Genomic DNA, 15,544 nt, shown 5'->3' with positions numbered 1-15,544 from the left:
ACTCCCATATATCCAACATCAAACCCTTTTCCTACCTCCGTAGCAATGATCTTTTTACATGGTCATGTTATATTTGCTACAGCTGATGTACCAATATTGAAAATAGCTACCAAAAAATAAAATAAAACAAAATGAAAAAATATATATATATATATATAAAAGAAAATAGCTACCAAACATGGTTCCATTTTGGTTTACATTATGGTTTATATTTTAGACTACACCTTTCTAAATTTTTAGTCACATTATGGTTTACATTATGGTTTACATTTTAGACTATATACTTCTCTAAATTTTTGGTGAAATTTAACATGTCCTATAGTCATCATTTCATGATCTTGTGGAAACCTATGCTTATGAGCCCATGTGCCTAAAATTTCAACTAGGCCTAGAGCTGCAGGGTACCTAAGAGTTACTTCCTGAGAGCCTCCATGTTGCTCAAATGTGGCCAGTCTCTAAGCCAAACTCAGCATGTAAATGCATTACCTTCCCTCCAGCATGGGACATTACTCCTGGGGATGAGCCTCCCTGGCACTGAGGGATTACTGCCAATCACCAGCTGGTGATGCAACTAGAAAAAGACCTTGAATAAAAGGTAGAAACGGTGAAGACAAATGAATTTATATGTCTAAGAGACTTCAAAATGAGTTGGGAGGTCATCAGAGGGGTCATGCTTGCACACATCTCAGCAGGATTCCAGATACAGCCAAAGTAGATACAACCCCAGGTACTGGTGCTTCTAAGGGCTACAGGGACACACAAGTTCTTTGGTCATGGTAGATGGCTCTGGAGTTTGGTGTCTTGCCAGTGGGCCTACTTTGGAATTTATGCTTCTACATGTGATGGTATTGGACTCAGATATGAACTTTTTATACATGCCTCTTCTGTCACTTTTACTGAACCTGTGGTTGGCCCTGGGATTGGTGTATCAGAAGACTTGAATCTCTGTACTGGCCATGTGCCAACTGGGCCCTGAGCCTCAGCAGTATTCTAACACCTACTCTTGGGTTCGTTGGACTTGCCCAGATCAGCTAACAGGTGGAGATGACCAACCACCACACCAGGAAACCCAGAGTGCCTACACTTGCAAGCAGGAGAATCACATCCATCAGCCATATGGGATCTAAGTCCCATCTTGATTTAGAAGTAGAGTGGACATCACCATCACAGCATGCCCAGGATGAGTAAAATATGGATTAGAATGGACTTATTGGTATTCTGCTATAGATCTATTGTGCCTCTAGCAATGGAAGAAATTGTATCATTGATGTGGAGACAGTGGCCACAGTAGTTGCTGAGGGCATGGAGAGGGAAGAAGAGATGTGATGTGGGGGCTTTTTTGGGACTTGGCATTGTCCTACATGATACTGCCCGGACAGATGCCAGACATTATATATCCTGCCATAATCCACTGAATATACTGGGGAGTGTGTAAACTACAATGTAAAGTATAATCCATGCAGTGGAACAGTGCTGCAATGTATTCACCAAATGCAATGAATGTGCCACAATGATGAAAGAGGTTGATGATGTGGGAGTAGTGAGTGGTGTGGGGGGTATATAGGAATCTCTTATATTTTTTAATGTAACATTTTTTGTGATCTATGTATCTTTAAAAAAAATTAGAAATTGTTTTCAGTGTTTGGTTTTTCCCTCTAGTTTTAAAAAAATGTTACATTAAAAATATGAGGTCCCCATATACCTCCCACCCCCTCACCCCACTCCTCCCACATCAACAACCTCTATTATCATCATGGGACATTCACTGCATTTGTTGAATATATTCTAGAGCATCATGTCTTTTACCTGTGAGTCCCCACCCACCAAGAAATGGGGACCCAACACCCTACTTATGTAGCCTAATCAAAGCCCTAATCATAATTTAATCAAGTACAGACCAGTTTACAAATAAAGCCCAATATCTAATTTTGGAATTAATAACTAGATCAAACTGCTACAGGGCCCTATCTGCCCGCTACTTCTCCTTCATGAAGCCCTATCTGAACCTGTGCCTCCCTACAACACATCCCTAGACCCTCCCCAATTTCCTCTTTCTGAGATTGTCATGTCAACTGATTATGCTGCTAGGAATGGGTGTACTTACTACTCCATATTTAATGAGACTTCTCCCTTATTTAGGAGTTACCAGGGATTAAAACTGGGACCTCAAATGTGGGAGGGAATAGTGACCAAACTGGAGTGGGAGAGTGAATGGGAGCAAACTCAGATCATATGCCACAGACTTCCAGACTTCTTAGGAGCAAAAACGGTACTAAGATTATTGTATGCCTTTGATGTCTTTTTTTTTTTTTTAAAGATTTCTTTATTTTATTTAATTTCCCCCCTCCCCCAGTTGTCTGTTCTCTGTGTCTGTTTGCTGCGTCTTGTTTCTTTGTCCGCTTCTGTTGTCGTCAGCAGTACGGGAAGTGTGGGTGGCGCCATTCCTGGGCAGGCTGCACATTCTTTCGCGCTGGGCGGCTCTCCTTACAGGGCACACTCCTTGTGTGGGGGGCTCCCCCACGCGGGGGACACCCCTGCGTGGCACGGCATTCCTTGTGCACATCAGCACTGCACATGGGCCAGCTCCACACGGGTCAAGGAGGCCCGGGGTTTGAACCGCAGACCTCCCATGTGGTAGACGAATGCCCTAACCACTGGGCCAAGTCCGTTTCCCTGATGTCTTCTTAGAGAGCTGAAATGATTGGTTAAATTTTACAGCTCAAGGTCATGTTTTGGAGAGAGAAGTCCTGGAGGTAAGCTTTTTAGTTAAAAATGAGTAGGTCCTTTGGGGAAGGTTAGTTGAGTTGGCACGAGAAATAAGGGGTGAAAGACTAAATATTAGCACAAGGTCAGAAGTTGAGGATTTGGAGAAATGTTACTCACAGCCCGCCCTGGTTTATCAACCACTTTTGGTTAATTGTGCCATGAGTTTAAAGTAGATTCCCAAATTATTGGTAGGCATGGTTTGGACAAGATTGAATATCATTGAAGCCCTTACTGAATTCAGGAGAACCAGAAATGATAAGGAGGAAAAGCTGAGGGTAAGACAATGTCTAGGACTTTTCACTTAAATGGCTGGGATTCATAAAGAAGAGCAAAGAATGGCTTTATCATAAGGATAAGTTGCAACCAAATAGATGAGATCAAGTGTAGGAAAATTAATTTTCTATTTCAAAATCTATGTCTCAGGGCAATATTGATATCCTTTTTGAGGGCACAGTTTGTATAATTTATGGTATATAACCTTATGTGAGAGTCACCTGTGCCCTTGTGCATAAGCCTGGTACTTAAACCGATATCCCCACATAATCTTGCCAAAAGTAGAGATTACTGTACTTACTGATAGTTTGTGAGATAGGTGGGCTGTTTTTGAATAATTCTCATATTTGTAACACAGTTGGTGGGAAGAAACAAACCTTAGTTCTTCACCTCTATTTGATAGATACCCACTCTTCTTTGAAAATGCAGGATTATTGCTCTGACAGATAACAAATATCTTTTGGGTTGTAGAACTAGCAACCCATACTATTTACCTAATTACCAGTGTACACACAAGATGGAATAAAATCCTGTGTCTTATTCTGACATTTCTCTTTGTATGATAAGTATACTAAGGATTTAAGGTACTTAGACTTAGTCAATAAGTAAATGTTTGAAAAAACTGGAAAACTACTACAAACAATACAAATATGTTAAAAAGGAGTAATAAAATGTTAAAATACAATGGTAGCTTTAGAAAGCTATCACAAAAACTGAAGGAATGATGTAAAAAAATTACAAACTCTAGGTTAGATAAAGGAGAAAGTGGGGGGAAATTATGTAACTCAAGCAGTTGAGTTCTCACCTACCACATAGGAGGTTGCTGGTTTGGCTCCTGGTGCCTCCTAAAGAAGACGGTGATCTGGCATGGCAGGTAGGTGTGGCAAGCTGACACAAGAAGATAATGCAACAAGAGACACAACAAGGAAAACAGACACAACAAAGCAGGGAATGGAGGTAGCTCATGTGATTAGGCACTCCCACATCAGAGTTCCAGTGTTTGTTTCCCAGTCCTTCCTAAAGAAACAGTGAAGAGAGACACAGCCAGTGCAAACAATGAGGGGATAAAGATAAAATATATCTTTTAAAAAAGAAGAAAGCTGAGACACCTTGACCTGCCAAACTGGGAAAGTGATCATTTCTGCTTAACCGTATTCATCCTTTTTTAAATCCACAGTCATGTGCTCAGCAGCCATCTTGAGCCTCCATGCATCCCCTAAGCACTCTTTCCTGGACTCTGGCTTTTACTCACATCTCTTGTACATTTGCTATCTGTGGGTTGGCTTTCAAAATGCTTTGTAGAAGCCTAGAAAACCTCATAGTGTACAGCTGACCTTGTGGAGAAAACAGGAGCTGAGCCCAGAGGAACCCAGGAAGCTTGAACCCTCACAGACATTGGCAGCCATCTTGCTCTAACACATGAAAAGACTTTGGTGAGGGAATTAACTTATGCTTTATGGCCTGGTATCTGTAACCTCCTACCCCAAATAAATACCCTTTATAAAAACCAAAAACAAACAATGCTTTGCAGCTCAGATCTATGGCCCTGGGGTTTGCAGTAGGGTTTGTGCTGATGCTGCCCCAACACCCCACACCCAGCAAGCTCATGCCAATCCCATCACTACCCCCACCCAGCACCATTCCAGATAGGACTTAGTGCAACAGTAGATTCTGATTAAGGTGGGGACAGAGATCCTGAAGTTCTGCCCAAGGGAGAAGAGGAAATGTGTCTATTTCGAAGACTTTGGGAAAGCTAAGATTGAGGTGTTTCCAGGCATGTAGGTGATCTTTCTTTCAGTGGGCTATTACTTGGGCATAGAACCACTTCTTCATTCTCCCCTGCAAAAGAGCTCAATTTCTGTAAACATACCCTACCCTAGAGTGACTCCCTGCTCTGTCTCCCATTGGTCTTCACCCACTCAACTCTAAGTTCCATGAAAGTAAGTCACTCAGCCAGCTCTCCTCTCATTCTTGAGAATGGATCTCAGCACAGGGCAGATCTGCAGCCAGCCTGGGCCCTCTGATCTGGAGGAAATGAAGCTCAGATCTGCAGGCCCTGGACCTCAGCTCTGATCCAGTGCGTGGTGGACAAGGAGGAGAACTCAGGATGGGGAGGGACTGTGAGCAAGGAGCTCATGCTTGGGCTGGACCAATAGAGGAAGGCACTGGCCTGGGGCTGGGAATCAGTGAGGCTGATTCCCCGGATGTGCCACTGCTGCCACCAGTAATCTCTCATGGCTTCTTCCCTTCTGAATCCTGCTGGTCTGTGCAGGAGAACCAGTGGGCCACTGGTCTATCTGTGTGCTTGCATTCCTGTTTCCAAGAGTGTTGTTTCTCCATCTACACAGAGGTCTTCTGGGGTTGCTGAATGCCATACGTGTTTGCTAGAGATCAGTGGCCATGAACATATCTAAGGTGGCCTGAGGCATGGGTGATCGGTCTTGTACTCTGGAGACTGAAGAACAATGGGAGTGTATAGAATGGGGCCCAGTTGCAAAGGGAAGGGATAGTTCCCTCATCTCATCACTGTTGTACCAGTGAAGGCAACAAAGGACAAGGGGGGCTCCTTTTGGGCACTATTTACATGTAAATGCCAAGGGGATTTAGGGCTCCAGTGACCAAGATGAGGTCTAGCATGTGAGGGTTCTTTGCTTCCACAATTGGGATCTCTGCTGCCCCTACCATGCCTGGGCTTGTGCTGACTGGGGAGATCCAATGAGTTGTTGAGACAGTTACCTACCTGTGCCCCAATGGACATGGAGTGTGGTAGAGATGATGGTACTAGTTCAGGTCTATTGCAGAGGGACAGGAAGCATTACTTAAGGGAGGTATGCTCTGGGCAGGTGCCACCAAAAGAAGAGGGGGAGAGAAAGAGAAAGAGCATGCATGCATGGGGAAAATGCTGCTATCAAAAGCCTCCAACACCTAGTATTCCCAAGCACTCTCCAAGTACTAACCAGACCCCACCCAGACTTAGCTTTAGAAATCAGACATCAGTCTATAGCAGACATGTTCACGGTGATATAGCCATAGACGCTGGTTGTCACAGCCTGGAGCCTCAAGAACCTGTGCTGTGCAGTCCTGCTGAAACTTGTCCAGCTATAGGGTCTTTGGACCCCTGAAGCCCAGATCTGGGCCACTGCATCTGTTAACTGCCACTAGGCAACTGGGTGCCCTGGCCACCGTGGTACACCTCACTCTTGGGTTTTACTCACACCCTGAGGACCAGGGTGGCAGCCAGAAGGCAGGCCAGGCATTGAAATGGCTCTGACAGTGCCCATCTACCCATATAGCAAACCAGAAGCCAAAGGCTCCCTGGGATACCAGGTCCTATGCTAGGCAGTTTCCAAAGAGGCTTGTCTCCACTTGGATTCTGACATCTCACCAAGTCAGAGATCCTCAGGGTGTGTGACCTTGGACACTCTTCTGCCCCAGTGTGCCCAGCCTGGCTTAGTTCCTGGAAAGCCCCCATACCCACCCAACAGCCACATGCCCCCATTCCCAGCCCTCAAGTGCCCCACACACATCCCTGCTGGGTCCAACTAGAACCACTAATGTACCCTGACAACTTGACCAGTGGGCAGCTGCCCAGCACTGCAGACCCTTCCTAGAATGTCCTTGGGCAGCCCACATGGTCAAGGCTCCACCAACCCAGCAGACTTGACTGAGTGCACCAGGCTAGTGTCAGAAGGATTCCCAAGGCCTCATTTTCCACCCAACACTCAGGGACATCACTCCTCTAGAGAGGCCAGGCTAAGCTGTCCCCATGCCTATCTTTCCATAGGGTGCACCCATCCCACAAGGTGTCCTCCTCCCACCCTTGTGGCCACAGCACTCTTGCTAGTGTTCTCCATAAAATGACTACACCTGTTATGGTCCAGGCTCTGTCCTTAGTCTTCAGAACCCAATTGGAATTGCTCAAGGTGGAAAGCTGACATCTATTCAGAGAGCTGGGGCTGGGGGAGCCACTGGCACCAAGATCCCACCTGGTCCTCCTGTGCAAATTCAAGCAACACATGCACTCACTATGCAGTGGGGCATCTGTTCAACTCAGCAGCTGGAGCCAAATTGTGGCTCTGTTGCAGTCCACTATAGTGGGAAACCCCAACTACGACTGTGGTAGAGACTGATGGACTTGGGCTTGGAGGCAGGTCATCTGAAGCTATGAGTGACTGAGAGGAGATGCCCCTGGAGCTGGGAACTGGATGGTCATGGACAGGCATATCTCAAGGGGTCTGCAAGGAGAGGTGGGGCTCTGAAGTCTCCAAAGGCACTGTTAGAAAGACCCTTGAGGCTTATGGCTGTGATCCTGGTGGTGCAGTTGAGTTAGGCATGGTGCTGCCCTAACACTCCACCCCACCCAAAAGCCTTCACCCACAACATCCACACCCCCGTGAGCACCACCACACTATGCTTCCTTGCCACAGTGGATTCTGCCCTGGGTGGTCGCAGAGCTCTTGACCATCCTTCTGAGGATGACTGGAATACATTTGATGCTGTTTCCAAGACCTCGGGATTGCATCAAGTACTTCCTGCCTCTTTGGGGTTCCTTTTCCTAATGGGCTTTCTCTTGGGGGACACTTCAGAATTCTCCCCAGCAAGGGAGCCCTCCCTCTGCAAACCTTCCAGATGGCCAGAATGAATCCATGCTCTGTTTCTCAGTGGTCTCCACCCACTTGACTCTACGCTCCATTAGGTCAGGCCACTCAGCCCTCTCTTACCTCATCCTGGAGAACAAATCCCAGCACAAGGTCAACCTGCAGCCAGCTTGAGCCCTCTGGCCTGAGGGAAGGAGGCCCAGGGGTGTGGTCTCTGGGCCAGGAATTAGCAGAGGTTGGGGGATTTGCCTTTGCTGCTGGCAGTCTCTCTTGGCATCTTCATGTTGGAATCCTGCTGTCTTGTGTAGGTTGGGGCCATTGGATATGTCTGTCTCCCTCTTTGCTTGCCAACCTGCCTACCCACCTGCCTGAATGTTTTCTGGGCAATTTGTTCTTTGTACAAATGGAACGAATTTTACTGGTATCACCAAGCTAAGAAAAATTTGTCAGCTCTGTCAGCATTTAACCATCACTCCACATCATTCCAGTGGAAGTGTCAATATGGTGGACCACACTGGCTTACTGGATATTTTGCCTAGTGTCTCAAGGAAACCACATTATAGATAAGAGGGATAGAGTCCACTGGCCATGGGAGACATTTTTGAAGCCCAAAGACTTCCCAAACAGAGTGCCTCAACCTTGGGGAAGAAATGTTTCCTTTGTATTGAAAGCCTAAATGTCACCAGGCCATCCCCAGAAGAAGTTCCACATGACTACTGTTACAAAACGGTGGGATTTGATTCTGAGGATTGTTTCCTTTGAGCTCACCTGAACATAATGTTACAATGGGCAAAAACAATATTTCAGGACATGACAGAATAGCCTAATATATAATAACTGGTACTTACAGGGGGCACACTGGAGAATCTAATATGCTGGGGAAGTCACAGGCACACCTAGAGACCACCTCCCAGGCTTGTCTACTCCCAATTCTATTGTGTATGCATGCCTCAGTATGTTTCCATTCCACAGCCTGGTGCATATGTTAGGTCTAATGATAATGTCTGATCATCCTTAAATGCAGAAACTGGAAATACTTAGCACCAGATGCTTATCAGGGAGAGAACTTTCATTGCCAGATCCTCATGTGCTGTGGTGTATAAATACTGAACATTCAAACAGCATAAATCTCTCATCTCTAAGGAGAAGCATGCAGAATTGCCAACTTCTAATACTGGCATAAGAAGTTGGCCTTCCTGGAAGACTGTTCATGATGGAATCTTTTGCCCTACTGTTTTGGACAATTTGGACACTTTGTTCTGTGAAAGGAATAAAGTGTTCATTTATTAAAAGTTGTGCCAGAGCCTGTTTCCCATTATGCACCATAGAGCAAATTACTCCACAGGTTTTAGTCTTGCAAGCAGAGTGCATGGGGTAGTACAGAATGGAGTGGGTGTTTTTTGTTTGTTTGTTTGTTTGGGCCATTCTTTTCATTGCTCTTGCATTCCTTTTGAACAACAGCATTTTGGACAAAACAGAACTGATGTCCTTGTGGGCTAAACTGAAGTTTCACCCCTGCCCTACCAGAATGGGTAGATAATGGCCCACAGGTGGAGGACCTAGACATGTTGTTTCCATCCAGTGGAGGAAGGGTGGCAATAAATGGGAATTTGAGAAATGTATCCAGGAATTCTAGGGAGTTAACTGGATAGTGACACACTGAGGTCAATGAGATTGGGATTTCAACTACCTGGAACACACAGATGAGAACTCCAGTGGAGAACTTTGGGGAAAATATAAGCTAGAATAAGATCCACAGGCTCAGTAGGGACAATCTTCCTCTTCCAGTTCCCCTCCCCTCACTTGCCAAATATGGGGAGTAGTGGGGGAGGAGCAAGTTGGAAAGATCTTGCCTCCACCTTCAAATGTGAGCAAGAGTCTGGCCCCTGGAAGGTTTCTCTTAACCAAGACATGACTGAATTGAAAATAGCTGAGAATTATGTCCAAGAAACCCAATAATACTCCAGGACCGTAGATCTTATGCCCCAGTGCTCATACAATTTGGGGGCAGTGAACAAAGCTTTATAGCATTGTTGGATACAGACATCCAAGTCACTATCATTCCAGTAGATGAAGAGAGGAGACCTTGGGCATTCCACAAGTGTATGTGGATGGGAGGTTAGTGCCACCCTGTTCACTGGTCCATTTGGTTTCTGGCCATCTCTGTGGTCATGCTTCCTGCCACAGAATACATTGTAGCTATTGATATCCTGCTCCACTGCACACCCCAGGCATGACAACAAGTATAAGCTTCCCAATCCCAGCAAATTCTGGTTATCATGGTTGGGGGAGAGCTGGACTCAACATATCCCATTGCTCTCACATCTTTGCATTGTCCAACAGTGGCAATACTCCTTCCTAGTGGAGAAAGGGAACTCATAAAAGACCTTGCTTCTGCAGCTGTCCTCTGTTCCACTATCTCCACCTATAGTAGCCTGTTGTGGCCATTGGAAGAAGCAAGTGGAGCATGGTAACTAATTGAAGACTTTTGGCATTTGAGTGCAGAAATATTGCCTTTGGCACCTGCAGTACCAGACATTGTGACACTCTTGGAAACCATCATGGCTTCCCCTGATGTTTGATATGCAATTTTGATCTGGTGAATACCCATTTTGCCTTCCCACTCTGAAGGAAGATAAGATGAATTTTCTTTCCAATGGCAAGGCCTACAGTGGATCTTCATTGAACAGCCACATGGGTATTTAAACTCAAGCACTATCTGCCATCAATGAATGGGACAGGATTTGAGTAAGCTACACCTGCCCGAAGAACCCCAAGTGCACCGTTATATTGATGATCTCATGTTGGTGGGCCAGTGTGAGGAACAAACTACCCAGGGACAGTATGCGTTGCTAAGTGGGAATTGACAGTTTAGTTTGGCCATAAATTCTAACAAGATGCAAGTTCCAGCTCAACAGGTGAATTTCTTTGGTGGTATATCAGCCCAAGGCAGCACTGGATTCCTGAGGCAGTTAAAGAGAAATTAGTGTTCCTAAAGTCACCCACTTCCAGAAAGGAAGCCCAGTGTTTCATTAGGCTATTTGTATATAGGTGCTGGCATATTCCATATCTTCACATCCTCTTGGCACCTCTATATTGGGTTATAGGGAAAGCAGAGCTACAGTGCTTTTATGCCATCAAGTTCCCAGACAAAACCCAGAATTTGTCCTTCAAAAGGAAACTTCTGATATGCTATTAGGCCTTGATGGAAATGGAAAAGGTAAGGATTACAGAGAGCTCTCGGATCCTCCTGAGTCTAGAAATCCTCATCAGATACTGCGTCCTGGGTAATCATTACACTATCCAGGGTGTGCCCAATGACAGAGAATCATCAAGTGGAAGTAGTAAATTAAAGACTGTTCTTGCCTGGGCCTCCAAAAAATGACATGCTTTCATGAAATGGTGGTATAAGCATCCCTCAACAATGATCCAGTTGTAATATGAGATGAAGGCCCTCCACTGCCTGCACTGGAATAGAGAGGGCCCCAATTCAAGGAAGCCCACCAGGTGCTGTTTCACTGATGAATAAGCCAAGCTGAAGCATTTGGCATCCCGTTGGCAGCAGCTGCTGTGTACGTAGCCTCAGAAGGACAATAAGCCACTTATAACACAGGAGAAAGTACCCCATCGTCTGAACTATGAGTGATGCATAATCCTGGAACACTTGGACCCAAGAACCCAAGCCCACGATGTATCTGTTTACTGCCTCATGGTGGTAATCAAACAATATCATGTAAGTAGCATGGACAGAACATGATTGGAGAATCAAAAGTTCTCATGTGTGGCAAAGGGGCTTATGGAAACAACTGGCATTGTGGAAAGGCACAATCTATGTTACTCATGTTGATGTCAAGGACATGGAATATATAATGATAGACATCTATGGAATGTCATAGCCAATGCAGGATCATCAAGATGCATTGCGCGTCTAATGAGGCTGGAGATTCTGGTGGGAGAGAGTCTGAGGATAATTCCTCCCTGTAGGATCAGAATAATGAACTTTCCCTCAGTGACATCCATGAAATAACTGAATTTCTCATGACTCTTCCTGTTGCTGGGTGGGTCCATCAATGAACTAGACATGAAAATGCTGACAACATGATATTACAACCCCAGGAACATGGATTACCTCTCTCATTAAATTTCTAGTATATAGAAATTGAAGTTTATTTTAACTCTGGACACTGTGACCTTAGTAAAGTTACTAGTAACCTCTAAATATTTTTGCTAGTGGTTTCTGTATACCCAATCATATCATCTGCAATAAAAAAGTTTTCCAAGTTTTCTGATTTTTCTTTCCACTCTTTGATCTATTACACTAAGTCCACCATTATATTGATATATAACTGAAGTGATGAGACAAGACATCCTTTTCTTGGTCTCTATTTAGGGTAAAGTATTCTTGTCTTTCAATATTTAATAAAATATGAGGTGCAGGGGTGAAAACAGAAATACCTCTAGTAGTCCCAATTTCAATAGGAAAGCATTCAGCAGTCTTTTAAAATTATGTATCTAGCTGTGAAGTACCTAGAGAGAAACTCCAGATTATACTTTTTCAAAATTAAGATCAGGGAATTGATTTCCACATCTGGACCCTCATAATGGCATTGCCTATGGGCCTTGTAGTTGTGGGAATCTATTTCTTATTTTATTATGAACAAGATGAGCTTCTGCAGTGGGCTCAGACTGATACTCCCTATTGGGCCATTAGCAATGGGCAAGGGGAATATTCTGGACTTCTGCTTGGCTCAGTGAATTGCTATCTGCAGGGCCCTCTTACACACTGATACAGAACCTAGTCACTGAAATGAAGTACTTGTTCCTCTAAGATCAGAGACAAAGCAACTATGTCTGTTCTTATTTTTCAGATATTTAATCACTGATTCAAATATCTATCACTGACCTATTCAAGGTAGCCACAGCACTTTATCCATTTACTTCAGAAGACCCCCAAATCAAAAATTTCACATATTCTTCTATTTCCAAACTTATAGCATTTCCACCACTGACCTTCATAACTCGGTCCTGAGATACTTGATCACTTACCCAAATTCCTCCAACAATAGCCCTCATAGAAACAAGACATAAGCTCCCCAATCACTGAATAAATGATTTTCCTCTGAAAACATTCTCCATTAAGAATTTTCTGGATCACCCCCAAGGAGTTCCATCCTCCTAGTAAAGATTTTTCTCTTATTTCATGTTTTCTAGTTGGTTGCCTCAGGTGAAAAAATCTAATGAAAACTTTCCCACATAGAAGGCAACCATATGGTTTCTCTCCAAAGTGAGATTTCTCCAAAATTCTCCAAAGAGATTTCAATAAAGGCTACAGCACTTAAATGGCATTGATACAATTTACTTCTAATATGATTCTGCTTATGTCACTGAGTATTTTCCAAGTGGTTTGCTGAAATATGGTTTGTTTCTCATGTTAATTAATGCATGTTGAGTCACTTGATCTGTAAGTGGAATCATCATGCAAATGACATTTAAAGGAATTATTATGGGTGCTAGATCTCCACTTTGGGGAATTAAATGAAAGACTATAAAATATTCATCCACATACACGAAAATTTTCATGTCCCTACATATGAATCCTTGACTATTCTCTAGTGATACTATCCAACAAAAACCTTGCCCATATTAGTTTCATATACACTATTCTGCATACATGGAGATTTGCTTTATTATAGCATCTCAATTGCAGAGCCATCTAATCAAGTTTGAGATTCAAAGTGTTTTAAAGTTTGTGTATGTGAATGATGTTTATGCAATTGTCTTTTTATAAGAAATCTTTAGAGTTTTGCATTTGGTTTAATTTTTCCCTAATTTCAAACTATTAGAGATTTTTGATGGATTAGCATTAATCCCTAAATATTTTATTTTTTATTAAATTGTCTTTCTTAAAAGATACACAGATCACAAAAAATGTTACATTAAAATATATGAGGTTTCCACATACCCCACCCCCCACACCCCCACTCCTCCCACATTAACAACCTCTTTCATCATTGTGGCACAGTCATTGCATTTAATGACTATATTTTGAAGCACTGCTGCACCACATAGATTATAGTTACATTGTAGATTACACTCTCCCCCAGTCCATTCAGTGGGTTAAGGCAGGATATATAATGTCCAGCATCTGTCCCTGCAATATCATTTAGGACAACTCCAAGTCCCAAAAATGCCCCACATTTCATCTCCTCTTCCCTCTTCCTCCCCCCAGCAATACCATGGCCACTTTCTCCAGATCAATGCTAAAGTTTCTTCCATTACTAGTCACAATAGTTCTATAGTAGAATACCAGTAAGTTCACTCTAATCCCTAAATAAATTACAGTTAGTTGATTGTACTGAATTCCTAATTCATTCCATCCCTAGATAACTATTTGGAAAACTAGAGTTCTCTCCATTGATGCTTACTGATGACATGATGTTAGAAGTGCCTTTCCTGCTGAAAGGTTTCATTAACATCATTTCGTGTATCTTAAAGCCATTTTACCTTTTGGTAAAAATTGTAGGGGCCTTGACAATGCACTTGCCTGGGCTTTTTTTTTTTTTTTTTGCCTGGGTTCTTAATAGGCGGTGAATGTCTGGGTAATGTGCACTTGCTATCCTCACTGCACATTTAGTTGTTTATAATGATTTTGAAATTTCTCACTGGACAAGTTGCCGCAATCTATATTAAGAGGCAAAAAAAGTTTTACCCAGGGAATTCATGACCTGAGTTTGCCTTTTTTGGCAGATTGTTGCTACCTTGGCTTGTGTTAAGATAGGGAAAACATAATTAGAAATCTAGCAATCATATTAGGAGAACTTACTGAATCTACTGCCAGGGCCAGAACTGTATCACAACAGTCTTTAGATTCATTGTCTAAACTTCTTTTAGAAAATAGCATTGCCAAACTTGATTATATATTAGCTGAACAAGGACTCGTTTTTGACATTGATAGCTGGATAATGTGCTTGCTAAAAATTTCTTTCCTTAAGCAGCTCAGAAAATTCTAATACACTAATTCATCTGGTTTTCTATTAATCTAATTTTAGAAATTTACTCTTTGCAGTTAGTTCCCCAAAGGATATTAACCGGAAATTCTCAATTTTGTTTACAGGAATAAGATAAATCTCAAAGCAAAACCAGAGAGAATGGTGTCAGAAGAACCCAGTAAATCTGTAACTATCCTCAGAGGCCAAAACTACTTGATATTCTTGAATGGTTGGCTGAGAAAGGAGTCATAGAAACCTCGGACTAGTCACCTGCACAACAATATCTAAACTGTGGTTTTTCAGCTGGTGAAGGGCATGTTTAATATGCTTGAGACAATGCAGTAGTGAGAGTCTATACATATACTCATAAAGCCCCTTTTTCTCACCTACCCCATTTTCTTTTTATTTTGCCTATTAAAACTCTAGCTTCCATTCTCACTGAACTGGTTTGGAGAAGAGTCCCGTGGGTCCTTGCTTGTGCACTTGCAATAAATCACCTTCTCTCTGAGAGATGTCTTTCTCCTCTGTCCACCATATCTGGCATTGGAAATATCTTCTTCTACTGGAAATAGCTGTGCTTGTGGTAACAACATTGCCAAAACTACCTATTGTTTTTGTGTAAATACCTCGGGAATGTTGAGACAGAATTGTAAGAAAAATGGAACAAGTACAGGCCTGCAGAACTCTTACAAAAGGAAGCCAGAAGAGAACCCTGTCAGGGGGCGGTGTGGTGGGTCAGCATCTGCCCCTAACCCCACTGCCAACCCTGTTACCTTAGCTCAGTGCTGCAAGGGCCTTTTGGAGGACATACAACACACACACAACACATACAACAAAGACCTGGGAGGTGTGAGTGGAGGCTCTGCCTATTGTACCAAGTGCTTCTGCCTGAACACCAGCTTATGGAATCTCACCTCT

General features: G+C 43.3%; 1 protein-coding gene across 1 annotated transcript in view; it reads left to right on the top strand.

The window, feature by feature from the left end:
• Nucleotides 1-15,134, top strand: part of LOC101441609 (zinc finger protein 709-like) — a 60,905-nt gene extending 45,771 nt beyond the window's left edge. The window contains exon 7 of the mRNA XM_058281125.1: nucleotides 14,752-15,134. Coding sequence (XP_058137108.1) covers nucleotides 14,752-14,757 — 6 coding nt within the window. The 3' untranslated portion in view covers nucleotides 14,758-15,134. The remainder of the gene's footprint in view (nucleotides 1-14,751) is intronic.
• The last annotated feature ends 410 nt before the right edge of the window (nucleotides 15,135-15,544 follow it).

The sequence above is a fragment of the Dasypus novemcinctus genome, chromosome 19 (genome assembly GCF_030445035.2).
Source record: "Dasypus novemcinctus isolate mDasNov1 chromosome 19, mDasNov1.1.hap2, whole genome shotgun sequence".
Taxonomy (NCBI): Eukaryota; Metazoa; Chordata; class Mammalia; order Cingulata; family Dasypodidae; genus Dasypus; species Dasypus novemcinctus.
The sequence above is the reverse complement of the archived record's forward strand: the minus strand, read 5'-3'. Positions and strand labels throughout refer to the sequence as shown.